At 34.5% G+C, this 27,165-nt stretch overlaps 3 protein-coding genes across 9 annotated transcripts in view; 2 read left to right on the top strand and 1 right to left on the bottom strand.

Annotated features, from left to right (window-relative positions):
• Positions 1-10,745, top strand: part of LOC107226317 (sex-lethal homolog) — a 15,271-nt gene extending 4,526 nt beyond the window's left edge. For 3 of the 5 annotated variants that reach the window (XM_015667095.2, XM_046735272.1, XM_046735270.1), the window contains exon 6: positions 6,931-10,745. In XM_015667095.2, the coding sequence (XP_015522581.1) occupies positions 6,931-7,163 (233 nt within the window). In that variant the 3' untranslated portion in view covers positions 7,164-10,745. The other 2 variants (XM_046735269.1, XM_046735273.1) reach the window with 2 other exon arrangements.
• Positions 9,677-27,165, bottom strand: LOC107226318 (GPI transamidase component PIG-S). 2 transcript variants are annotated; one of them, XM_015667096.2, is made up of 10 exons: positions 26,796-27,165; positions 26,542-26,640; positions 15,369-15,599; positions 13,800-13,997; positions 13,174-13,392; positions 12,744-12,932; positions 12,498-12,636; positions 12,262-12,409; positions 11,697-12,043; positions 9,677-11,551 (listed from the first exon to the last, which is right to left on the bottom strand). In XM_015667096.2, exons 2-10 carry the CDS (start codon positions 26,585-26,587, stop codon positions 11,389-11,391), a joined length of 1,680 nt encoding a protein of 559 aa, XP_015522582.1. In that variant the 5' UTR covers positions 26,588-26,640; positions 26,796-27,165; the 3' UTR covers positions 9,677-11,388. The 2 variants fall into 2 exon arrangements, with proteins under 2 accessions (XP_015522582.1, XP_046591224.1); XM_046735268.1 differs by lacking the exon at positions 15,369-15,599 and having other exon boundaries at positions 26,796-27,164.
• On the top strand, positions 17,465-25,375 carry LOC107226319 (protein I'm not dead yet-like). Of its 2 annotated transcripts, none has more exons than XM_015667099.2 (10): positions 17,465-18,294; positions 19,568-19,658; positions 19,763-19,880; positions 19,995-20,260; positions 22,020-22,134; positions 22,221-22,285; positions 22,381-22,506; positions 22,815-23,144; positions 23,273-23,651; positions 23,831-25,375. In XM_015667099.2, exons 2-10 carry the CDS (start codon positions 19,591-19,593, stop codon positions 24,083-24,085), a joined length of 1,722 nt encoding a protein of 573 aa, XP_015522585.1. In that variant the 5' UTR covers positions 17,465-18,294; positions 19,568-19,590; the 3' UTR covers positions 24,086-25,375. The 2 variants fall into 2 exon arrangements, with proteins under 2 accessions (XP_015522585.1, XP_046591223.1); XM_046735267.1 differs by lacking the exon at positions 17,465-18,294 and adding an exon at positions 18,555-18,635.

Genomic DNA, 27,165 nt, shown 5'->3' with positions numbered 1-27,165 from the left:
ACTTGTCCGGTACTACATTTTGTTTAAGTGATTGTGCTTAGTTTCTTTGTAAAGTTTGCTTAAGAATTATTTGTGTTAATTCCATTTTTAATAACTTTATGGTTCCCTTGTATCTTAATCATATGATATGACCTGCATAGTTATGGATGTGTAGAAGGTTGACTCACCACATTGTTACAATGTGTGTGTATTTTGAATGAACAGTTTTCTAACCATTAACTGTTTTACCAGATAAGATGACCGCCTCAAGGTCCGACTCTAATGGCTTCTCGCACTCGCTTTTAGAATAAACCCCCTTCACTTGTTTTTTTGGGATTGTTCATTTTCATGCAGCTGCCGGTTATAGCTCTCCAGTGCTTTCCTTTGTTTTTTTGTTTTGAGTTTTATATGGCTAGTTTTTTTTTTCTTTGCTTTTTTTTATACTACTTAATTGTGAATACGGTTGATAAAGAGAAGATATAAGTATGTAAGGACTTTGAAAGTTTAAAAGAAGAAAAAGGCGAAAACAATTGAGCAACTACATTTCGTCCAAACATTATGTACTATGCATATCCCAAAAATTCTTGTTGATTAAGCACTAAATTTTGAAGAAGAAACTCCATATATAATTAGTAAAAGTGTTGTGTTGTGTGCATCATGAACCATGATAAATGCATAGAATTTTGTTTGACTAACATTCAGATGGTATGCAGTTATTCATATTCTTTTTTTCTTTGTGTTTGTATTTAGTATTTCTTTGTTATGATATAATTATTGTAACAGCTTTTGTTTATCATTACTATTATGATGCAATATCGATACATATATTATCTTAGGTATTATATAATTGGTATTGTAATTATTTCCATATCTGAAATACACTTTACGTGATTACTACATAGGCTTCTACTTTCCACCTCTTCCTTCAGGGTAAATAATGTTCTATCGTACTGAATAGCAAAAGCATTCTGACAAGATTAGTCGAATTAAAGTATATTTCTTCTCTGTTTGGTATACATATTGGTTGGATCATTATTTCGATCATAATTTAAGTGGTGCTTATCTTTTACGCGCATGGCTGCCTGCTGCACTGCAGTTGATTACTCGACTTGAAACTAAATTAGCATTTCTGTTTAATGCCTACCGAAGGAGAATGTTTGTATGCCGCCAAGAAAAAGGCATATCAGTATTAACTGTGGTAGCTTATATCTAAAAATCAATTTTGTCAACATGGATCAACATTCTTATTTGTCGTTGATTAGGGTATTTCGTATTGTCTATGTCTATGTACCAAATTATTGTTACACACTTCGGTCAAGTGTAAACACTGGAGCTTTTTCCTCTCAGCATAAATTATATCATTCTGTGGATAACATTTGATTTTTGAAAACAAGTCGAAATTTGTCATTTCAATGTGACTGCTCTTGGTATGAAATGAAGTAACTTATGGATAGAGTATAAAATTTTGGTAATCAATACCTTTAAATTTTTATCTGGATTTCAAACACTGTATAGTTATCACTCAGTCAACGTAATTATTGCTTTCTGCACTAATCCAAAATGCGTTTTACAATACATACATGCACTGAACTTCACATGTTTCTATAAATATTTGAATTCAGATTTAAAAATAATTTTTGTATCTTTCAGATATCATTTTAAATTTGTTTTTGAATTTCGAAAAGATTGTTATCGAGAATGCTAGTTTCCAAGGAGACAGGCAAGCAGAATGGTTACGATGTTAATAGAATAAACAGTTAATGGTTCATTTCCCAGTTGTTGATTAACGACGCACATTTTTTGCTTTACCAATATCCAGTAAAGTGTAAATTTATGATTACAAATGTATGTTGATGCAGCTTGCCATTTGTTTGCCTCAATTTCACTGTTATAGATTGTAATAAATCAAAAGGATTTTGTGTTAGATTATTGTCCAGATGCACATTGTACTTAATAGGCAACGGACAGTGTTGCAAATCATGAAATATGTCTCCTTGGAGTGTACATTTATCAGAATGCTGTTAATTCCTGAAATCATATGAAACGACACGTTCAGGATCAATTGTTCGCAGTGTTTATTCTCATGTTGTATCCCTTGTAAATTTGGTTTTGCATATACTGACGAGTAAACTGTCATCTTTTACCTAACACTGTTAGAAAAAAAAAAATTCAAATCCACGCAGTGCATCGAGCGCGTATCAATCAAAATTACCACTAATTTCGGAAATTTTTAATTCGTGTAAATACTTGACCATCTTGTGATGCATTAATGGTTACAAATATGATTTATTTCACGTCGAAGCCTTTTTGCTCTTGTCATCTTGCTTACAGTCCCTTCCAATATGTAATTTCAACAATTTGTCACACACTCTTTCTTTTTTGGAAACAAGAAGGCAAAAATATCTTTGCTATAGCTTATGGATTTGCGTTCGTTTTCAATTGTTTTCTTTGTATAGACTTTAATCTATTAGTTCTACACATGTAAAGTAATTTTAATTGCTTCGCGAATTTGGAAAATTCTAGTGTCACCCATTTTGATTGATAATACTCCGCGAACAGTGTACGTCCAAAAACAAATAGAGCAGATAAACGATGAAATACCCTATGGTATCGCCAGTTTGAGAAGAGATATTACATTATAACAATTACAGAAAACCGAACAAAGGCAAAAGCATTGCGAGTGTACCAAATTTGCTACCAGTATGGTACAAATTGGAAATCAAGATAGATATTTGTGATATTCCAAAATATATATTATAACACAATTCTACCCTTTTTACTCATTATTGTTCATACTATCTCTACTTACAAAATCATAATGAAATGTTCCGAGTTAATGTTAATTGAGCTCAAAGATAATCAGACTATTCAATATCAATAACGAGAGTAATTCATCATTATATCTGATGGGATTTTAAGTATTTAATATAAAAATTTATCGACAACCTTTACAGCGCACAAGCTGAGGCTATTGCCTTGCTTGCTTAGATTACTGAACAGTATTTTTGATTGTTATAATATTTTACTGTTTTATCTTAAATATTATCTTATCACTAATTGTAAGATTTCTGACATTCAAGGTGGATGAGTTTGTTACGGTGATGTTGTTAAATTTAAATTCTTTGTCTCAAAGAACAAATTTTTACTTTCAACTACACATTGAGTCACTTACAAGCAACTTTGATGCAATCAATTTCATTTCGTGCTGCATGGAAACGAAGCTCAAGAAATGACCACAATTACTGTGGGCTAGTTTACTCTTTTGTGTAAATAAAAAATTAAATCAGTAAAGTCCACCTTGTCGGCGCATAGAATTTTAGATTTGTAGAAGTTACTTCAGAGTAACTAAAAATATCTAGGAATCTAATATTGCGAATGTTTCCTCGTATTTAACCTATTCTTAAACATAATCAGTATAATAGTAAAATTGGTGCTCAAAATTAAATACATCGTGATTAGGCTAGTTTGATCTAAGAGTCTAGTGTTATTGGGGAAGAACTGATTTAGTTAATAAGTTTGTCAAACGTTGTGTTTTGACATGCTTATCTTATAATCCGATGGGAAGTTGCGTTTGGAATATTTTACGTGGTTGCAGTGTTTCTTTCTGCGTGTATTAACTAACAAAGAGGCTTCTATTATCACACCCGTTTAATTTTTATCCTGTAAAATGCACGAAAAAACTTTACAACATTATTAACCACGAGAATTAACGATTAACGCTAACAGGATAAAACTTTTCTCCTCTGTATCTTTGTTAGTTAAAACACATTCTCCATAGGATTGCCAATGAAGTAGTTCTTGTAAATATGGTGTCAAATATAAAAATAAAATAACGTAAGTAGTGATGTAAAGATGAAATAATTGAGGTTTTGAAAACTTGATATGGTGAATGGAAGCAACCCTGAAAGTTTGTAGTGTTAACAATGGCTGTGATAAGGATAATTGTTCATTTCCATTAGGGAGAAAAAATATAGTGGCTCGAAAGTGAAGTTTAACAGTTTATTGCACAATCATTTGTTCGTCACGTAAAATGGCATTCACTGAACTTCATTGCTATTATCTAGACGTTTGGTTAGTATAATATCAACGACTTGAGAAATATTGAAACCTATAATCATTTTTTAATTCAGCCGTAGAGTTACTTTTCAAAAAAAGTTTTTCATTTTAAACAGTTACGTCCTCGTACTGTCACCATGTTAAGAACACAGAACCTGTGAAGTAAGATTCATTCATTTTACTTGTTTCAATTATCCACTACTTCTGAATATCTGAAAACATTTAGGTTTTATTCAACTGAGGTGAAACATATATTATTGGTTTAGAGGAGTTGCCTGTTTAATCATTGAACTAGGCATTTTCGTGAGTTTTCTCTCTATGATTATGGAATTTTAATCAAGGATGCTTATCGGTATTTGCACTCCTTCTAACATTTTATCTTTTGTTTTACCTTCATCAAGATATTTTCTGGTTACAGCATTTTAGTCGTAGTTTGAAGTACTTGTATTTATTAGATATTATTGTTGAAAGAACATCGGTACGGATTGCTTATTTGTCATTTTTGATATTTTTGATATTTTTCCTCAGGATATTGGCAGTTTCAATTCGGTATTATTTTTATTACTAAAAGTCACATTGAAACCGTGTGAACCATACTTTATTCACCAGTGACGTATTGCTGGGTCTTTTCATTTATTGGTGCCCCTACATTAACGATTAACAAAATTCTGTGTACTACGGAGTATTTCTAAAGATTCATTCTCGTATCGAAAATTGTTTCTCTGAGTTCTTAGTTATTGAAAACATGGATATATCAAAGTTGTGTATAATTGTTCCTGAGTTATGTTCTCGATACCTTTGATGTTCCAACCATGTTTGAGCCTGTGACACTCGGTGTTGCTTAAATTGAAACGGACAGTTTTTCAAACTGATAGATTCTTGTAATGCTTAGAGAATTGGCGAAGTAAAAATAACGAAAATTTAGAGAAATGCCTGACATAATATCATTTATAGCCTCCAATAATATATTCAAATTTTCTTTTTCTTCTATAAACTTGAACTCAACTGAACTAAAATATTAAAGTAAAAAATAAATTCATTATAAATACATTAATATACCAGAATTTGTCTGTGCAATTGTTTATATACGTACATGTTGTTGAGTGTTGAATAAAATTGTGAATTGTACTTATTTGTGCTGGCAATTTTCGATTGCTTCAGTTTTGTTATAGTAGGTCTTAAAGATATCTGATGAGATACTCAATTTTTGTCGGTATTACTTTCTCATAGATTAATTTTTCAAAAAATTGCCAGGGCAGAGAATATTTGCCTAGATGAATTAGAAACGCGTTTTTTAAATCTATAACGTTGTTCCCCAATGTTAACAGAAGACGTGTATCGTGTTACTTATTTCTCTTTAATTAAACTATTACAAATAGAATATTGCTTTCTCTATGAACCTGATGTCCTGACGCTTTTGGATTGCAACGTGGTGTCATTTCTTTAAAGCATAACTTGACTATTTTTGTTCGTAATTATTCAGCTTACGAAAATTATGTTTAGAATTTATTTATTAATACAGCATGCGATGTTCTTATCACTGCTGAGTTCAATAAATGCCATATTGACGCAATATCCTACGGTTTTGTGTTTTGTTTTCTCTCAAAACTTTTCTGTAGTAACAACAATTTTGAATCACACAAAGTATAAGTATTAATTTATAAAGATTTGTGGTTCACTGTTTTGCAATGATCACCGATTATTCTACACAGTAGACACCACTGAAAAATCACTTATAGTTGATTGAGTACGCGATACATGTGTTAGAATCAGATGCTAAAATTTAACATCGAATACCAAGTTTGACACAATGTTCACGTGTTTATTCACACGTTCACATTGTATCCAAATCTCGTAATTCTTGTTCCAGTGTTTGAGTAATAAACCTATTGAAATTGATAAATCAAATATCAAATATTTTGAAGAAAGCAGCTTTGTGAATTACGAGCCTATTTAATTCGTTGTAACATTTGATAGGTAATAAAACTTGTTGCAAGTTCAACCAATGAGTGAAACATATACTTTTCAATAATATTGAATTGTATAATGAATTCATGACAATTTAAACTATAACCACAATTTATTTCCGAAAAATTATTTGATGTCAGATAGGTCATAATAAAACATATTGTTCTAAGTATTAGAATGGGTTGCTTTTAAATCTCTGGAAGGATTAACATTACGAAATTTTATAGAGAACTAATTATTAAGGAACATTCATATTGTAAAAGCCACTGTCTTTGTCAACGCTAGAAAATTTATGTATAGTATGTATACCATAATTTGAAATTCCGAATCAGATAGATACGCTAGTATTTGTGTACACTTGACAAATGGTAAGAAAAATGTGTGGTTGCAATAGTGTACCTAGCATAATCATCGAGCATTTTATATGATGAATAAACTTACCACGGAATATTTTGACGCATTTTAGAAAAAATGCATAATGAAAAACAATTGTATTATATGATGAACTGCTCGAATGTGACCATTGGTTTAAAACTGTAAACATCAAATAACTATCAAGTGATCAATGCACATGTTTAGCACTAATTTATATGTTTTTACAGAACGGTTTAAAAATTACCTGCATCTTTTTTCCCCCCATCTACAGCAATAGGCTTGAACAAATATTCCAATCACTTTTGTCACATCGAATTGTTTTGAATAAGTTGAATCCACACAACGCTTATTGGGCGCTGATCTCCTTTTTCTGTAGTGTAAGAGTGAAGAACATCATTTTATGTGATCGAAACTGTTTGGAATTAGTTTCAAGCCTATCTATTCAAGACTTGGATTCGTCTCAGTGAAAGTTTGACGTTACGGGTAACATAGCAATTGGAATTTGATTTTTTTTTTTTTTTGTAAGAGTAGGGTGTGTTCCTTGGCTTTCAGGTGGAAGTCGAGGCGGACGAGGCGGTAGCAGCAGCGGGTCAGGTGCTACTATGACTGGATCTAACGGACCAGGAGTGCTGGGGAGAGGAGGGAGCTTTGCGCCGAGAGGCGGACACCATACAGGAGGATTCATTGGTGGGGGTCCTGGTGCCATGCGGATGGAAAAGATACACCCGCATCGGTTCAATCCTATAGGAATGGGCGGAGGCTACGTGCAACCTCATTTCTGGTGATCTGCTATAACAGAATATTTACTGTAATCAGTTTAGGTTTGCTATGGCATTCTATTTACAACAATAATCAATTACCCTAAGATCATTGTCCTGGTTTAGATGATTCAACAGTTGTTTCAAGTTTTAGTGTTTACTGATTAAGAAGATGTTGTTTGTTGTACATTTCATTTTAAATTTCACCGACTTTGAGCATTGGATTTTAATCGATTTAGCTTAAGATGGTGTTACCATGATAGGTAGGCCAAGGGTATATGCATAAATTGAATAGCCATGTGCAGTTCCATAATTTACATAGTTAGTTGTAAAGTTCGATTATCGTGCGGCTTTCGCTGCTTCATAATCCATGGTTTAATATACCTAATAATATTTTTTTTTTTCAATTTCACACAGAATTCTAACAGCTCAGCGTAACGAGGAAGGAAAATAAACACACAGTAATCTTAGTTTACTTTTAATAGAAAATTTCACATGAATCTTAAAATTTTAGTTTTGTTTTCCTAAATGTCATGTCCAATAAAAGTGTGTCGAACATTTGATCTAAGAATATGTGCATGTAAGTGCTATTTTTGAATCAATTGTTGCTATATTTTAATAAAAAAATTTTAATCCGAACTGCAAAAAGTGAAAACTTACCCTCACAGTATCATAACTACGTATTTATTGCAAGTCACGCAACTTTTTGAGTGATCGTTTGATTGTCCGACCAATAATCAATTTATCCAACATACACAAACATGAATAATATTCCGTCTTAGATGGCTTTCAAACTGCATAATGAATGAATAGTGGCGAGGATGAAATGCTTTTAGTTTCGTTATTATTTATTAACTAGCAAAGATTATATACAGAAATGACAGACGGTTTTTCAGCTTTGCTAAATCTATGTTATTCTCAGATGAAAGATAAAAGTTGTATTCACGCAATTAATTAGACATGATTTTCTCACCTAAGCTTACGTAATGTGCAAGGAAAATGAAACAATGTACCGTTTCTACACAGAGAGTTATGTATTTGTGCATTGACTCTTGGTCTCCTTTGTTTATTATAATTTAGTTTGGCTGTAACAACGAAATGTACAAGTGAAAACTATGACACAGCATTGTACAAGCCTGACTGTGTGTTTCACTGAAAATAATTTGTTTGATTGACAATGAGAAGTTGAGAAAAAGTATGATCCTGCATGTGTTCAAATATCTCTTGGCACATGTCGTAAATTTGCGAATAAATCGAAATTACAATTACTGGTGGATTCTTATCCCCGTATATTACTGTAAGAAGCGTAAATTTGGTATATAATAATTGTAAATAAAGGCTCCTCAACTACAGTTGCGGAATAAGCGCAGTTCATCTAATGAAACACTTGGAAATGAAATTGGCACTTTGTCAACTAAGCTACGCCAATGCAGCGATGTGACATTGATATAAAAAATGAAATAAAAAAAACATCAAAAAAATATTGATTAATCGCATTGCTATTTTGTACTCCTGAAGAAGCGAACTCGTATTGAAAAAATGTAAAATTCATCTTAAAATTGATGTTCCGTCAATAGTGCCAGAAATTAGCTTATCTACTTGGTTGATGAATTCTACTCTAGTAATTTCTTGATTAATAAAATCATTAAATCTCTCTTTGAGATCTCTTTTTTTTTAATATTGATATCTATATATTGCAGATTACTGTTCAGAGTCTTTACCAGACTATATTGAATTATATAGTCAAACTATTTATCAAAAACTGGCATTTACGCCTGGTTCAAATCATATTTCAAAAATCACCCAATTGGTAGTGTTTAATAGAGAAAATGGAATGAGTTAGAGAGTAAAAATGATCACTCCTACTTTGTTTCCATCATTTTCCAGTATAATAGAATATGTACCATTGTCATTGATACCTTCCATGAAATGTAACGAACCGTTCATTTTTTTATAATAATGAATTCTTACTCGCCATGATAAGTATTGATTCGTGTTATTTCAGAATTTAATATTAATGAAAATTATTTCCACAAAATATGAATTTGTATAATTAATTGTCAATATTCGAGTCAGAGGCTTAGACAAAAAATTGCATTGAATTTGAATTCTTAGATGAACTTGAATTTGATTTCACAAGTTCAGTTGGAAGTACAGTAGATTTCAATGAAAGAGCTGATATAATTTCCTGGATAATTACATAGAAAAGCAGCGAAGGTTAATATCTCAGTAGGGACATTTCTAATCAAATGTATTTCTGGTATGTCCAAACAAACTATTGCTGTTTTACTTGGCCCTAGTTTACCTGGGAAATAATATTACGATGTATTGAAAGATAGTCATGTGACCTCCGGCATACAAAATATACATATTATACCTGTATTTATGTTCTCATCTATTTGTTTAGTAATTTTGTGGATTTATGTTCATCCATTGTTTGACCAGAAACCTTTAGTATGTTGATCTGAAATACCCATTTTGGTTTGCTTACTTTGCTCATGATTTTTGCATCATCATTATAATACTTTTTTGGTAGTACCATATGATTCAATTGCCTTGAACCTGCTTCTTTTTAAAGTAGGAGTATTCTTGAAGTAAATCACAATAGGTAGAACAATCAAAAAAAAATTTCAAAAATCAGTTTATAAAAGAAGTCCCACTTTAAGACCTTAGAAAAAGGAGACTGAATTTATTTCATAAAATGAAAAGTTAATGGATAAATTTTAAATATAGTATAAGTTTTGCGTAGCTTTTACTTTTTACGTATTAAATGAAAGAAATGTTTCTTTTTAAATGAACTATTATATTATGTACAATTAGATGTAATGTTATTTAAATCACTTGTGTGCAATTTGAAATATTTGATATACAGGAAATCTTAATACGTGAACAAAAAAAAAAAAAAGTAATAGAAAATGCAGCCAATACTTGTATTGACTCTATGACACCAACTAAAATTTTGAAAGACCTGTATAATATCAAACATGATTCAATAAATCAATCTTCAAACTAAGTAATTATATTCACAAATCATTCGAAAATTATATGTGTTATCTGTAGTTTCTCTGAATGTTTTGCGTTTATAATGGTGGAAAAAGGAAAAAGAAGTTGAATACAAATTAAAGTAGAAATTAGAAATCAGGTTTATATTTTTCACATGCTTAAATGACTAAGGAGTTTTAGTTTATTCGCAGTGAGGTAGCATAGTGATAAATAATATCAAAGGTTAACAAAAGGTTTATTCGGGTATTTGATCATAATTTTCCAGTTGTTATCCCTTCAATATCATTTTATGAAAACGGAGTAGGTATGTAATTCGTAGCATGAAAATACGTGTTTATCCGCTTGAAATTAGGTTATAAGCATATATATACTCGATTATGTACCACATTTCACATGTAAATTAAATGAACTTATGGGGTATTCGACACGAAACGCGACAGGTTTCGGTCGATGGTCAGCGAACGTGACGTCCGGCCAGAATCTTATTCCTTACTACCTTGTGAAGAATCTTCCATAGTTTTGAGTCCCAAATAATTCTGGACTCCCCGAAAATCGTGATTGAAGAATGTTGCTTAGGCTCTACTCGATTCACTTATTAAACATAGTTCAAGTTTCGAAAAAAGTGTGGTGTAATTTTTTTTTTTTATGTTTACCGGCAATAAATTATTGTAAAAATTTGATTGAAAATTGAAAAAAGTTTTTTTTTCAGTACTTTATTGTAGGCGAACAAGAAAATTATATCACACTTTTTTCATAATTCGAATTATGTTCGGTAAAATTTTCAAGTGAAGCGAGTAGATCCTAAGGAAAATTCTACAATCGCGATTTGCGGGAAGTCGAGAATTATTTGGGACTCAAAACTATGGAAGACCCTTCACAAGATATTAAGGGATAAGATGCTAGCCGGATGTCACATTCGCTGACCATCGGCCAAAACCCGTACCATTTCACGTGGGATACTCCTTATATTGGTTACATGGAAACAATAATAGACAATAGGGAAAAAACATATAGATTTTGTGACTATTTAGAATTCACACAACTGCCAAGCAAGTACAGTCTTGGTGGCTGTTGAATTTTTGCATTCAAATTTTGTAACTTTGCAGATAAACTGGAGTCCGAAGTTGTCTTATTTAGTTCTGAATATGAACATTGTTTCCAGTTATACAAAGGTATGTCAATAATTTCTAACTGACATGCATCTTTATCCGAATGACTGACCTAACGTTATTTAAAAATCCAAAAAATATTAGTCAGTCTTAGGTTTATCAATCTCTTTGGTTTCCTCAGTCAATTCACCCTTATTGGTTTCATTTTCCTCGGTTTTTGAGAAAAAATACCTCCATATGTTTCTCAGAGACAGTAGTACGGGTATCATGACAGGCAGAAATAGTGGAATGTACACTGCATACCTGAAATTTCATAAAAATATAATTTAATAAATTATATGTATGTACGTTACGACTTATTGACTCTCACGTGGTTTTAAACCGATTGAACTATAATTGGAAACAAGAATGAAGATTGATAAAAACGAACATCGTTTGACGTACTTACTTCTGGTCGTCGGGAAAATACAGTAGAGCCAAAAGAGATGGGTCGGTAAACGCAGCTTCGGCAGTAACAAAAGCTTCTTTACTTGAAGCGAAACCTTCCATTAGTTTACCGTGTCTCAGCTTGTCGGCGGAATCTTCGACCCACTTTAGAGCCCCATTTATTCTATCGCCAACTGTATCTGTGATCACAATGTTGCTAATTTCTTCCAACAATTGAGCCAAAGATTGTAAAGTAAGTTTAGCTGAGGTCAGTTGCTCTACAGCTCGGATTCTAAGCAGAGCATCTAATTCCCATTCACGTGGTTTTGAATTGTCTAGTCGGACCAATGCTGCTCCAGGAATAGGTTCCTTCAGAAAATTTACACATGTTACCACAAATAAATTCAATGGGGATGGCGACAGGAAACCGGATCATATAGGGCAGCACTGTAGTTTCGGTTACGGTGGACTGGAAAGACGTTACCGGTATCACCACCCCAATAGCCGAAAACACAGGGGCGCCGTCGCGGCGAAACGTCGCAGTCGCCTTTCCCATTGTGTAATTTACGTTCTGATTACAGTTTTACCTTGTCTGGGATTCCTAGTAGTAGTCTGAGATGGGCAATGAATACGCCCATGATACTGGATGCTTCTGGACTGAATGTAACCATTTGATTATCTTCCACGTCGATACAAGACTCGATCGGAGGATTAGCTATCACAACGCCACCCCACCTAGAAGTATGAATACGTTATTTGAAGTTTCTAACAAGATCGTTAATTGCCAGTTTGTCCAGAATTAAAAAAAAAGTCAATCCTCGACCTCGGGGAGAGAAAAGCCTCAACGTTGCTTGACGTTTTTGATCGGTGGCCACTACGTGTGTAAATATGAAGCGGTGCTTTGTCACACGGAGGTGTATACATCACCAAATTGATACATGGATTGAGGCTGACTTGTGATGCTAGAATTGGTATAAGTAAATTAATATAACAATAATCAACTAATGTAATTAAGAAATGTGTAAAGTAATTTTCATTAACAGTGTATTCTCAAATAATAAGGACTTGCCTAATTTCTTTTCTAGTGGTGTTATAATCTGTGGCAACACATCTTCTGGTAACGCATAGTGTCTGCCAAGCACACTACTGTCAGGTATCTGTTTTGGCGTTACATCCAATGGTACAAGGTACAGCCATTGCGATTTAACCGTGAAGTTCGCCACCACCGAAAGTTCATCTAGGAATGGTTCGATGTATTCTGGACAGCATAATAAATGATTCTGGTTTATTACAGTTCCTTCGATGTACTTAAGTTGAATATCAGAGTTTAACTGGGTATATAATCTTGACGATAAACTCTAGGTTTCATAAACTGCAGATTCGAGTTTGATTCCCGATTTTTATAGTAATTGTCGGCTCATTCTCGACAAGGCAGAGCTGTTGACAAACGTTTGATGCCACTCGGTCGAACATTCCTATACCATTATCTATTGATTTACCTTTTATGACATTGGGCAAATGCCAATCGACTGTCAGTTTGTCCGGATATGGGTTGACGAGAGTAAGGAGAACATCATAGGCTGAACTAGCGGGAAACCGTCTTCTATTTTGTTTATCCAAGCTGAATTGAGTAGGTTCAGCCAACGCGTTCCTTGTCAAAGCCACTGATTTGTTTAGTAAGATCCAATTAGATAGTACTTGAGTTAGTTTCAACCCACCTGTAAGTTATCAGAATATTACCATCTTCAATTATACTTGTACGTCATCTTGATTTTTCTTATATCCCGAGAATCATACACGTAAACCAATACCTACTACTTTGATTGCCATGATCAAATAATATTGTAGCTTTGATCCTAACTACAGATAATTTATATACTTGATCATGTCCACGACCATTTGTACATCTACTCAAGACGAAGTAGGAAGGAGAAAACGTCATAAATGTTTGAGATAAATTAACTGTTGTACCGATGAAAGATGTACAGTTCTTGATCATGATCATAATAGCAATGTAACGTCCATAAGAGGATAATTGAAAGTATATTCTAAAGTTCACACTTACACAACGATCAGCGATTATGGATATTTTAAATTTTTTACTTTTCTTAATCATCATACTTACTCGCTTCAGGTGAGAAGAATATTGTTCTGTGAGACCCTGCGAGAACACCGTCACTCAGATTCGGTACTTCGAGTAAAAGCAATTCGCCGACTTGAACGTCGAAATTAATTGCTATTTTTTCAAGATCGTGTATAGTAATTGCCGAGGATATTAAATTACTTGAAATTACGGCATGTGAGATCTGAAGATTGTAGAGTTCTGAAAATATAAAACAATCATTGATATTAAACCATTATGGTTTAAAAAGAAATGAAAAACAAGAAATAGTGTAAGCTTTTATGGATAGAAAATCATTGCAATACCGATCTGTAAACTTTTTCACGATGAAATGTGATGATCAGGTAACATGACTATTTTTCAGATTTCATCCCAAAGAATTATCATGATAAAATGTCAATTCCTTGTTATCAAATAATAATCCTTAATTGACTTATAGATTAACTTGATTCGCTCGCACATGTTTATGCAGAATGTAAAACGAAAATACTTGGTGTTCGTACATCGTACATCAAGTCTTATTTAGATATCTGACAAGGATTTGAGAATTCGCAAGGAAAAATTGTACTCTACTACTCCCATGGTAGTGATTGGCAGGATATTCGGTTAACGTGGTTATACGCTTTCCTTCGGAATCACGGGCTGGTGATTGAATCCGACAATCGCCACTCTACATGGTAAAATACTGTTACCGTAAAGTCAACCGTAACGACAGTGGGTCCAGCAAAAAATTGCAATTAAAACTGTCTCATGCTCCTAACATAAAAACGTGATTTACTGATATTACTGCATTCAAAGTTAAGAGCGATGGAAAAAACACTGCACGTTGCACTGTGATATATTATTGTATCATACAGCTCTATTATTATTCGTGAGTATTGTCATTCCCGTGAGTATTTCTATGAACAGACTATGCATGAAACATTTCCTTCGTTTTGGACATTGCAGGCATTATCGAATTGAACTGTGAATGGAGTTTAACAAATCGTCCTCGTTATTACGTGAAAAATAAGGTCGAGAATGTACGGAAGTTTTTATTCATTCTCCTTGAATTATAACAATTTTAGATCCGAGGTCTGCATGAGTATTAGTTATGTGTTTTGTCGATATAGTGTTCGTCCAGTGATATAATCTCTAGGTATCATAGTATGAGGTTTATTATTGATGTCGATAAGTAGACGGATGGTTAGCTCATTGAGAATCATTGAGAATTGTTGATGAATCGTCTTATCGCGAAATTTAGATCTTCGCTACATTATACTTGGGTAATCAGGTTTAGACATCTTCGAAATTGCTTCAGGCCCACCGCGATCATGTGTCTAGATACGGTATCTGGTTTGTCAGTAAGCCGATGATATTTAAGATTGCTCATGAACTAGTGACAATTGTTTTTTTTTGCTGGTTTAAATATTGATAAAAGTTAAACACCGTACTTCGTGCTTTCACCGCAGCTCGACCGTTTCATTTCGTTTATCACCTGCATTCGCTGAGTATTGCATGCAGAATAGTTTTTCGGTAGTGAAATCATTCCCATTGTGGTATTGATCTTTCTACACGATAAATTATACCTACCGGCTGACTTGAGCTCGCGGTTTATTTCTTCGACTAATAATTTGGCACGATTTTCAGTCAAGGCAGCTACCAAAATTCTCGTGCTGATCTTGATGTCCAAGTTGCTCAATTGTGCGATTCCATCGTAGGGAAGTGTCACCCTCGGTACAGCCGTCGTGTGCCACCATAACGGCACGCCAACGCCAAGTAGCAGGATCGCGAAGGAAATACTGGCGTAGATTCTGTACGATGCTGCATGTAGAAATTAATGACGAAGAATAACTAACAGCACAGATTTGTAATCCGCAGCTTCTATTTACGTCTTTTGCCTTTGAAGCATTTACAATACGCGTAATTCACTATAAAGAAGGTACAAAAATTCAACACTGAAGCACAAATATAAGGGAATCCAGTATTATGCCTTTATGGGGTTTTCTCGGCATGGCTGCAAGTTTGCATTGGAGTTCGGATTAAAAATACCTAATACTAATGAGTAATCGTTGATATGTTTGAATGCATTTTTTAAGCTGTACATAAATCTACTCCAATTTAATACGATATATTTTTTATGTGGTTTTCCCTGCATTTACTGATAATATCAACGTGAAATTCCTGTTAAAGTAATCTAATCGTATTCATAATGCATTCGTGAAAGATATTAGAATTTCACATTTGATCTTGATTCCGCGATGTTTATCTGAATATGTGTATATTTGTGGTAGAGTCAGGCAAAAGAAAAAGACAAAACGAATCGTCCATGGTTCGCGTTTAATCTCGTGCGTCATAGAACTGCCTGAAGTCAGTCAAATTTCTTACTGTTAATACGTAAATTATGATCATTTATTTTTCAAGATTGTATAATAGAGTTAATAACTATTGGAAGCTGTGTAAATAATGTTTTTCCCTTTTTTTTTGTAATCGAGAGGTTATAAAAAACCCAGCATGCGTATTTTGCAATTTTTTACAACCTCTTATTTTAGATATTATTGCGGAAAGTGATGTTCCTGTGTGTAAAACGAGTACCCGTACACATCTATTGCACAAATGATTTTTTCTTCATTTTATGCGATGCGTCTAATGAACGTCAATTCCTGTACCCTAGACATAAATAATAGATCTTGTAAACAGTTCTTCGAGAGACTCTATTTTAGGCATACGTGCCATTGAATTAATAAAATTCTTAAAGGTCTAGTTTGTTCATTCTTTGTAGAAGAATACTTGAGTAATATTCATGTCCGGGAATCCTGTAAGATTATTTACTTGAGTACCGACAATAAATGATTGGATTTTTGTTGAGCGATGGGTAGGAATTATTGATACGTTCGTCACCACAATTTATAGTCCCTCTCAATGTTAACTTAGCAAGTTCCGTAATTGAAAAATTGAAATGCTCGCTATGAAATAGAGAGAAACTTGCAATCGGTTTGCAGAAGATTCAATCAAATCAGAACTTCTAGCTTTCAGCAACAATAGAAATTCAAACTAACATGTAACGGTTGATTAGATGGAAACGACTAGATGAAAATAATTTTCTGGTACACATCACGTACGTAAATATATTGATGTGAGTTCATGGAATGAAAGTTTAATTCCAATAATCATAAGGCAGACATCGATATAGTCACGGCCCCATCTGCGAGGCTATACGGTCTTGTAGATGCTTCCTCATAACTTTTGGTTTTAAAAAGAATCATCATATGGTTACAAATTCACCTCTTATCGTGGATACTATTCCTGATTCAATCAATTTTTTATTGCTGCTAATGTAAGACTTGGAACACCGGTAGTTAATCCCTTTAAATTGGTCTCTTAGATTAAGGTACCTACTCAACATATTCTTTTCTGATCGTTATCCTACCTTTGAGTATCTACTCGAGCACCTGTTTGTGCGGTTAACATTTTCATATCTTTGCCGTCGACGGCGATACTAGTACCTATGTGAGACCTCAACGGATACATACCGTTGGATATTGATAATTAAGTAATTACACATGCGCCTAGGTACGTTTATTACATATTGTAACAACAACATCAACAACATCATTTTTTCTCAATGATATGAATCACCGATCAAAATCCATCGGTAAAACGTGAAATAGCGTTGGTCAAGATGAGTTTTCTTTCCTCGTCTTTAAATTCTGTTATGGTTACCATGCGGATCAAATGAGACTCGAAAGTTAATCTCTGCGATCATTTTGATCGATTGAAAACCCACCTTACGCAAGTCCCATGAGGGTTAGATCCTCACTTAATACTTGTTTGTAGTATTTACTTTATTTATTCATAAAATCACGAGCCATCGTAACATTCGTGGCATCCGGAATACGTATTTACATAATTTGGCCGATCATTATCGTAGATAAAGTTAGGTAACTGTTCAAATTATTCATAAATATAAATAAGTTACAAATAACAGCTACTCCATTGGGTTTCAGACCGATACCGATCATGTTTATAAAAGTTATGATTACGCCAAAACTGGAATTAATTTAACTTCTCGCAGTGTCTCAGATTCTTTACTTAGTTAAAGCGTATGCGAAATCTCTTTGGATCATGTCAAAGCACACATTTTCATTATTTCAGGATTTAACCCTGAACGGCGTTAAATTCACCGTCCCACATTTTTGGTGTCATATCAAGCGAGCGAGTACAAAAAATAAAGGTGGGAGGCGTTATTGGGCAGAAGCTTAAAGACCAGTGAGATACATGGATATCGTTGGATATTGTTGCAACGTAGAGACCTGATCGGTAGTGGCTTCTGCTGCTCCCGAAAGTATTACAGAGTCTACTGGCGCCTGTTAATGGTCTTAAGCGCCGATGCGATAAATCCGTTGCAGTTGGTCTAAATTTTAAAAAGTATTATTGCCAATTGAGTGCGAAATTGAGGAACGCAAAGGATTCACAGTGAATGGTCAACGATCACAGAATTTGAATTTTCATCCTCACGGTAAGGTGGTCTGTTTTCTTCGTAGAGTGTTTTTCTATGGTGCACGTGCGATCATAATATTCATAATGTCATAACACTGGACAACGGTACACAGATCGACTAGATCGGATCGTTATTTTCGGAGATGCGAATGTTACACGAAAATCAAACATGTTGATTATCCTTCTGATTCTCTTTTCTTTTTACTTTATGTATGCAGTATTCGCTTTGAGGAGCGACTGCTTCTGGACCGTGTCGTCATTCATGCTCCTCCTTCTGGTTTGCATGATCATAAAACCGTAGGTAGACAATCGTTCCACTGGTGCAGATGACGGCAAGCTTATTGTACTTGATACTGCTGGGTAAAATGCTTCAATATATCCATTTTAAGTAAAAAGTGGAAAACGCTTTCAAAAACATAAAGTAAATGGTTACTTTGAGAAAATTTAAAATGTTAAATACAAAATTCCATTTACACTTTAAATGCCTATTTTAAATGAAACCATTTCAAGTATTATCCAGCAGTGGTTATAACTCTTTTAAGCAAGCGAGCTGGATTTTAAGCCAAATAAGCAATATTTTAGTTTTGCATTATTTTTAATCCATGTAATTTGGGGATAACATACGGAAAAGCCTGGCTGTACATCATGTTATTAATACGACACTAAGGATTCAGATAAACTGGTAGCCTATGATTAAAAATTTGTTTATCAGTGTACATTGATATTTTTTCTCGTTCTTCGCACTGCTAATTTTGTTAGACACTGAAGTATGAGATACAGTAACAGAGATTCAACTTCACCGGTCGAAAATGCATTTGAATTCTAGATACGAATTCTTGTCAAAATTCGGAGTATTCGCGTAAAATTTTCAGAACCTCCGTTATCCAATGATAATCGGTCGAACAGTTCTACAGTAACATTCATGCGTTTCTTGGGAGATTTTCATTTTTTTTTTTTAATTTGTGTCTTGCGCAACATCTACGATACTGATTTAACCTTATTCTCTTGTCATTCTTACACATGGTGGGATCGTTTTTAAAAGTTCCATTTTTATTTATTATAGTGTAAGTTTGATTAATATGTCGTTAAGATCGATATACTCGTAAAATGGAAGTCAAGAACACCAAGCGTCGATCATTATTTGAAAATAATGAATTTTTTTTATGTAATTCCGGAATAGTTCAGTTATGTTTAATGGAAGTGAGTAACATTTCTACCGTTTTATTTCATTGTTTGCTTAAGAAGAAGTATGAACTTAACTACTGTATGAACTTTGTGAATTCTGTTTTCAGTGTAAACTTTATTAGACTACGTTATGAGTGCCACAAAACTGGATGCCGTCCAGGTGGATCCCGCCGCGAGAAGTGATGCCGAATTTGTAAGGTTGGTTTACAGAATTTACCTCAAGGAATACGCTCTGCAATTGTAACTGATGTTACTTGTGTCTGCTGGCGTCATTTTTTACAATGCATTGTTGTTTCTTTCAGGAAAGATGTAAGTTTTGGACGACTTCTGCTTGGTTTTTTCGGAATGTACTGGAGATCGTGGATTGTAATATTATGGCCAATAATTCTGTGTCCAATACTTATATATCAAGATTCAACGGTAGGTTGCATTTCTGAAATTTAATTAATTTGAAATTCTAAACTATAATGCTAGCGTCCTGTAAGGTCTTCGATTCAATTAAAGCGACTAAAAAATGAGAATTTATTTATGCAGGCATACAAATGCATGTATGTCGTTGCAATCATGGCATTGTACTGGGTAACCGAAGCACTGCCTCTACCGGTAACTTCCTTTATACCCATTGTGCTTTTCCCGTTGATGGGAATTTTGAACACAAGCGACACAACCACATGTTACCTCAACGATACAACGATGATGTTCATAGCAAGTATCGTTATAGCTACTGCAATTGAACATTCGGGACTTCACTTGCGCGTCGCATTCACCATTATTCGGCTTGTCGGGTGTAGCCATAGAAGGTAATAATTATCTTATCATATTTCAACATTCACAAATGCACCGCAATTCAGTTACAGTCATGTTTTATTTTCAGGCGGTAGTAGTTAAAAGTTGCCCGTATTACATTCGGCTCAATATTAATCGCAAGCCACGATATTGAACTTCTTTCCAGATTATAAGCGAATATTGATAAGAAGCGTTCCGCGTCGTAACAAGGTGATTGAATGCTTGCACTCTCGAAATTTTTTTCACCTTCTCCTCGTGTCCACGAGTTGTGTTTTCCCCGCATGGTTAGAATAATTCTGAAGTGAATTGCGACATTTGATCGGATATATGATTTCTTATACGCGTAGAATGTATCGTAATAGGACATACGGTAGATTTTCTGGATTACGCGACAATTATGATAATTTGAAAACCACATAACTCTAATTCTCCGAACGCTTCGTAGATATAATTAATAGTGTGAAAGTGATTGAACGAGGTCTGAAGTCACTGACAAAATGGGTATTTTACTCTCTCTCTCTCTCAGAGGTTGATCCTATGACGTATAGAAATAGTCGATCCTCAGTTTCTTCATTTCGAATGGTCGATATAGGAAACTGAATCATAATTTTGGATTACGAGATATTAAAGAAGTTGGGGGTGAGGAAGCGATTAATCCTTTCCCGTGCTTTAACGAGTCTGACTTGTGATGAAGATTTTGACCCAAACATGAATATGACGAGCCAGGCTCGTGAACAGATAATCGGGCCAAACATAAACATCACGAAACATGGTAATATAACGGTCGCAATGGTCGCAATGTCAGTTCCTATCGGTACGCCGCGAGAGTTGGTCACGAGTTACCACTTGGGTCCGAGTTTCGTCGATCTAAATGGTACGGAAAGGGGTTAAGACAACTCCTGTGTCAGTGGGATTAGTGCTATAGATGATACGACCAAAAAACCGAAAACTAAGTCATATATTCTTAGCTATTGATTCTGCGATACTCTGTTTGTCTCAAAAAGGGTCCTGAGGGTCAAATTAGTGGTGAAAGGCTTGTAAGAATCAGTTTTGGGACACGACGTTTGTTGCAGAAAGGAATCGGAAAATTTAACGCTAAACCCTTTGCATTTCGATCGCCAAATTTGGACAGATTTCAAAATACGTCGCAAAGAAGCCAAAAAACAATTAAATTCGTTAGAAATTTGATCGCATTTGTGCAGATGTTGATCCTACGAAGTTCTACTTCTCTTTTTTGCATTCTTTGGGGTTGAATTAGTTTGAATAGTCGCATCTCCGTAGCTGTACATCTTTCAAAATTGTAGTTGGTGTTTTCAAATTTCCGAGGGTCCAATTAGTGGTAAAAGTTTCCTACAAATCAATTCTCGGACGAAAACGGTTTTGCTCCAAAAATCGCAAAAAATCAAAAAAGGCCCTCTACATTTTTCCATAAAATTTTGGAATACAACGTAATCAACTATTTGTAACGCTATTCCGGCGTACTTGCAGGAAATTAATTTTTCGTTCACCTTATTCATGTAACGTTTTTCTGTTTTTTGACAATCCGTACAAATGGTTCAAAACTTTGAGAATAAAAAAAAATAAATAAGCATGAGACAATGGATACATTCATTTACTTTCTAAGTCCGCCCAAAGGGCCTTGTCTACTTCACCCTACTTACAACGATTTTAGTTGTTTCAGAAACAGTGCTTCTGATATAGTGCATATATTACCTCTTTCAATTATTTGATTTTCCATGTTTTTTATAGTTAAATCAATTTCACTTTTTCAAGATTAACTCTTGGTATTTTTCTGGTCACTATGTTCATTTCGTTGTGGATTTCAAACACTGCAACTACGGCCATGATGGTTCCAATTATTGAAACTGTACTAATGGAATTAGAATCTGTAAGTACAGATTGATGTTGTTGTTATATCGATAAGTAACTGATATCCGTATGAAATTCTAATTCAACTACTTTTACCTAATGTAGCAAGGTTTGGGAAAAATGTTTATCGAAGACGCAAATGATACCGAAGGCAATGAAGACGGTCAACCGTGAGTAGTTTTCAGTAATAGCCGTATCAATAAGATTTTTCAAATACTATAGTAATTAATAAACGATTAATGGATTTAATTAAAATCATGTTCAGCGCAAAAAAACCGACGAATGCTACGATGACTTACTATTTCATCGCGGCTTATGCATCTAGCATCGGTGGTATCGGTACCATGGTGGCCACTGGTTCCAATTTAACGCTTAAAGGAATTTATGAATCGTAAGTGAAACTTATTCCATTGATGTTATATTGCCAAATGCGAATTCTCATCAGGTTGAAGTCAGTAGCGTTATTTTAACAGTTGTTATTGAGGAAAATTGTTTGTTGCAAATTTATAACTGTCTGAAATTCAGTGAACCGTAGTAAAGCAAGCGAGGCATGGTCATATTTTATAAATTTGCATTTTTCAAAGTCGTTCTAAAGTTGCAAAATAGAGCATTTTCTTCCAGATGTTTCGTTGCTATCACGTAACTAACTTCAACCTTGTGAATATTCAAGGTTTCATTGGAAAACTATTTTGTTTGTAGCCGTTTTCCAGACAGCCCCGGAATCAATTTTTCTGATTGGATGTGTTACGCGATTCCGCCTATGCTTGTTTCCGGATTCTTAGTCTGGTTGTGGCTGCAAGTAATGTACATGGGAATGTTTAGACCAAACAGCAAAGACTCTCAGGCAATAAATATTGGTCCAGAGGGTGAAAAAGTTGCGAAAAGAATTATCGAACAAAAATACAGAGACCTAGGGCCGATCACGTGGCACGAATTATCTGTTGCCGTTTTATTCGTTTTCGTAATTCTTTTGTGGTTCTTCAGGAATCCCGGATTTGTTACAGGGTGGCCCGATTATATCACGGAGATGTAAGTGCCGTAGGAAATTTCTAAAAATCAGAAACTCACATTTCCTTGTATTTTGATACAGCTACGTATACTTGATATTCTATTATAAGTATTACGTGAGTAATGTTTCCTTTAATTTCATACTACAGGTCTGTTAAAGATTCTACCGCAGCAATGTTAGTCATAATCCTCATGTTTATACTTCCATCAAAATTGGAGTTTCTCAATGCATTCAGTAAGGATTCAAGCAAATATCCGACAAAGTCAAGTCAGGGTTTAATAACTTGGAAACTAATTCAAACAAAAATGCATTGGGGTTTGCTGTTCGTTCTTGGCGGTGGTTTTGCAATATCCCAGGGAAGTACCTCCTCGGGACTCTCGGATTTACTAGGGAACGCATTATCTGGCTTGGAGTCTCTACCCCCAGTAGCTACTTTATTTGTGATTTGTCTCATAATTCAAACGGTTACAGAGTTTACCGCCAACGTTGCTATTGCCAACATTGTGTTACCTGTAGTTGCCGAATTGGTAAGTGAAGAATCGTGACGAAACTTTCTATTTTTCAGTCTTAAAACACTACCGATTTATCAGGACTCTGGAAAGTTATTGCCGATGAATGAGATTATGACGTAACTCACTAACATTTAATTCTATCTCAGGTTAAACTTTAAGCTTGATAAACAATCGTTTCTTTTTCATGTTTACAGTGTGTAGCGATAAAGCTGCATCCGTTATATCTGATGCTACCAGCTACTTTTTGTTGCTCGTTTTCGTTCCACTTACCAGTTGGAACACCGCCAAATGCTATTGTAAGTGCTGCCGGGCATATAAAAACCAAAGATTTCATAGTAGCTGGTATTGGACCAACTCTAATCACGCTGATTGTGGTAACTGTTTCATTTCCGACCTGGGGAAATGTAATTTTCAACGCCAACGAATTCCCATCTTGGGCAGAATCGTAACTGTCGTCGAGGACAAACACGGTAGACATTACTTTTTTTTGCATAAAAGCTTGAGTAGACTGACGACTGTTGTGACTATTTAAGTTTTCTGACAAACGTTAATACCTGATTATTCTGTCGCGCACGCTCAGTGAGCCAAGTCGGGACGCGTTGCGTTATGTTTTCATCAAAAAGTTTGCATAAGCAAATTGTATGGTTCAACGATCTAGTTCGACAGCCTCGTAATTTGTTTATCCTGTTTGTATATCCAAATTAGAATTTTAAAGCAAGTTAATGTAGTTAGTAAGACCATAGCGCCAACTTCAATATCTAATATCCGATTACAGTCATGAATGACATATACAATTCCGGTTGTATGAAGGTACGCAGTGCATGTTCACAATATATTACTTTTACTTCACTCCATTAAGCGTGGAACCCCAGGATAATACATTTATGTATTCAATACCTGATCGGACTTGTCCTGACCGGTCTCTGGATTAGATTTGAAATACATCTGTTCAAAAAGGGAGGAGTAAATTGGGATGTCAAAGCACCTAAAAAGCTTAAAGCAAACATTAAATGTAATATTGCAGAAGCTTTTTTGGTAGACGTAATGTATCTAATTAGAAATAAGTATTTCTACATCCACTTAAAATAAATCCAACTACTGGGGTAGGAAACACGTAGCGTTTATCACCTTTTATACGTGTCGAACTCTAGATTAGTGCAGGTACATATACGCAAGATGTTTGTCTGCACCAGAAAGACTAAATTCTTCGTTCCATGAAACTCTACTATAGTTTCGAATCGCCCATCACAGTTTATAGGGTATTTATATGATATACTTTTCGATTGTGAAAGAACCGAGAAAGGTTTCCTAATATAAATCACGTACAATGTAGTTCTTAACGGTAACGTAACCGAACGTTGAAAAAAATTTAAGTTAGACGTTCGACTTCGTGTGTAATAGCTTCATTTTGACACTCGTATGACAAAAAGATAACAGTTTTAGTATTCGTCACAACAGGTAGAAAATAAATTTAAGAAATTTTTGAATGAAAATAATAAGTATTGAAACTTACCAGACCATGATTTAAAAAGATTGTAAGAACGAAATGATTAGAATAAATTATCAAAGCAAAGGACAAAGGCCAATCATCATTTATTGCGTATAAACTGAACAAAAAGGGATTGATATTAAGAAGAAAATTTAATTCGTAAATATTTTAAAGACCAACGCCTTTTCTTTCATACTTGAAATTGTTTTTTTTTTTATAACATGCTAATAATTTGTTGACTCAGTTCAATGCGTTCAGAAAAGTTGTAGAATAGGATTTTCCACTATTCCAATCAATGGCAGATGCAGACTGAAAGAATGAAATGAAATCCAGGTGAATGATTTGCGTTACAAGCTGGTATACAGACTAGTTTGCAGGTATTACTCAAGTTTCAGGTTCAAGAAATCATGAAATTGAATAAATGTTAACCGTCTAGCAACAGCTACTTCTGTCTAATGGAAATAGTAAAGTGCACCTGTGTACTCGGTGCTTATGTATGTGGTTGTCTAAAAAATGCAAGTATTTGATTTCACAATTCACAATTCTGCCTGCCCAGCTATTAATATTGTCAGATGAAGGCTACAAGTAATTTTACATTAATCTCATTTAATGATGCAGTAATAATATACTATTCAGTACAGAGACTAAAAAAAAGAATATTTTGTACTAGATTTTTTTCACTTGTTACAGTTTCCTTCCTAATGCAAGATAACCCACTCTACCGTGAATGAAAAAAAGTGAACACTATATTATGAAGAATATCATTATTGGTGTGAACATGTGACCGAAGTGGAGTTGCATTGGAGTCATAAATTACTGGTAAGAATTATTTCTGCTTCCGTAAACTGTTGCATGAGTTTGAAAAAATTCTTCTGTTCCATAGTTTTTATAGTACTGTGTTTAGTTCAATCTGATCAAATGTGCCTGCTCTATATATAATTACAACAGTGCTAATATGTTGGAGTGACCTGGAGAACTATTACAATTTTCTTTAATTGGCGCCATCTCAGCAGTCACTAGGTAATTAGAATTTTAGGCATTGCGGTTATATAGTGTCAATGCTTAGGGCATAGAGAAATGGAGAATTCCTGGTATACACTTTCGTGTAAGTGGAAAATGGCATAGAAAGGAAAGTAGTAAGACTAGTTCCTTTCTTTGTCTAATGCACACGTAGAAAGAAAGAGCATCTAGTCTTATTACGTTCCGTTCTCTCTCCGACTCGAATACTTTTTCGACATCGACGCTTTCTGCATGTTTGTAATCTGCTCTAGGTGCCAGTAGCAGAGCAATAGAATAAGCCCGTCGAGCGATTATATCGGAGTTGAATTATGCTGAGGGTACGTTCCATATCCGTACAATTAATTATAGAGCGAGTAATTCTCACAAGCAGGGTGAAAATGAGACGCATGATCTTACCATCTGAAGGCGTATCGTATCCTACGGATCCCGAATTATCACTCATTGTTATCAAAGCTTCAATGAATAGATTTCGACTTGGAGCGGTGTACAGATAACCTATAAATGTATGTAATCAGATTTTAACTAATTGATTGATAGAGCTGGGCATTTTTTGACTTGTTAATTATCGTTAAAATAGAAATGCAGATATTCAGGAGCTCTAATTTATGCCCAGAAATACTTAAATGAGTGTTTTCCTTAGATTCACGTACAATTGACTAGTCCATCATGCGAATACACAACCTAACACAACACTCAACAACACCGTAAACCTAGTTACCCACTGATGAAGCAGAGGTAAGCAGACTGCACTTGGTGACTTTTTATTCTAAGAGTTGGCACACATTCACTGGTGCTAACACTGATATACCTATAAAGGTCTGCCTATAACACATCCGTGGTGCAAAATGAAAACACCTCGAAATATTGCTAATTGCCATTTTAGGATGTCACATTACGAAGTTTTATAATATAAATTTTATGATACGTTCAGATCATTAAATCTCAAGACAGCGCCTATCACGTCTGCTTTATCGATAAGTTGTCGCCCGTGAAACCTTGTAGCTCAAATAAACGTACCGA

This window comes from Neodiprion lecontei, chromosome 3, assembly GCF_021901455.1.
Source record: "Neodiprion lecontei isolate iyNeoLeco1 chromosome 3, iyNeoLeco1.1, whole genome shotgun sequence".
Classification (NCBI taxonomy): domain Eukaryota; kingdom Metazoa; phylum Arthropoda; class Insecta; order Hymenoptera; family Diprionidae; genus Neodiprion; species Neodiprion lecontei.
The sequence above is the reverse complement of the archived record's forward strand: the minus strand, read 5'-3'. Positions and strand labels throughout refer to the sequence as shown.

Bases quoted from the DNA above. Each gene is read 5' to 3' on its own strand.
- LOC107226318 (XM_015667096.2), bottom strand. From the start codon at position 26,587: ATGAGTGATAATTCGGGATCCGTAGGATACGATACGCCTTCAGATG. The intron at 13,393-13,799 runs GTAAGTATGATG...GATAACTTACAG, and splicing joins ATTCTTCTCACCTGAAGCGA to GTGGGTTGAAACTAACTCAA. The intron at 11,552-11,696 runs GTAAGTACGTCA...ATGAAATTTCAG, and splicing joins TATTTTCCCGACGACCAGAA to GTATGCAGTGTACATTCCAC.
- LOC107226319 (XM_015667099.2), top strand. From the start codon at position 19,591: ATGAGTGCCACAAAACTGGATGCCGTCCAGGTGGATCCCGCCGCGAGA. The intron at 19,659-19,762 runs GTTGGTTTACAG...TGTTTCTTTCAG, and splicing joins AGTGATGCCGAATTTGTAAG to GAAAGATGTAAGTTTTGGAC. The intron at 23,652-23,830 runs GTAAGTGAAGAA...TCATGTTTACAG, and splicing joins TACCTGTAGTTGCCGAATTG to TGTGTAGCGATAAAGCTGCA.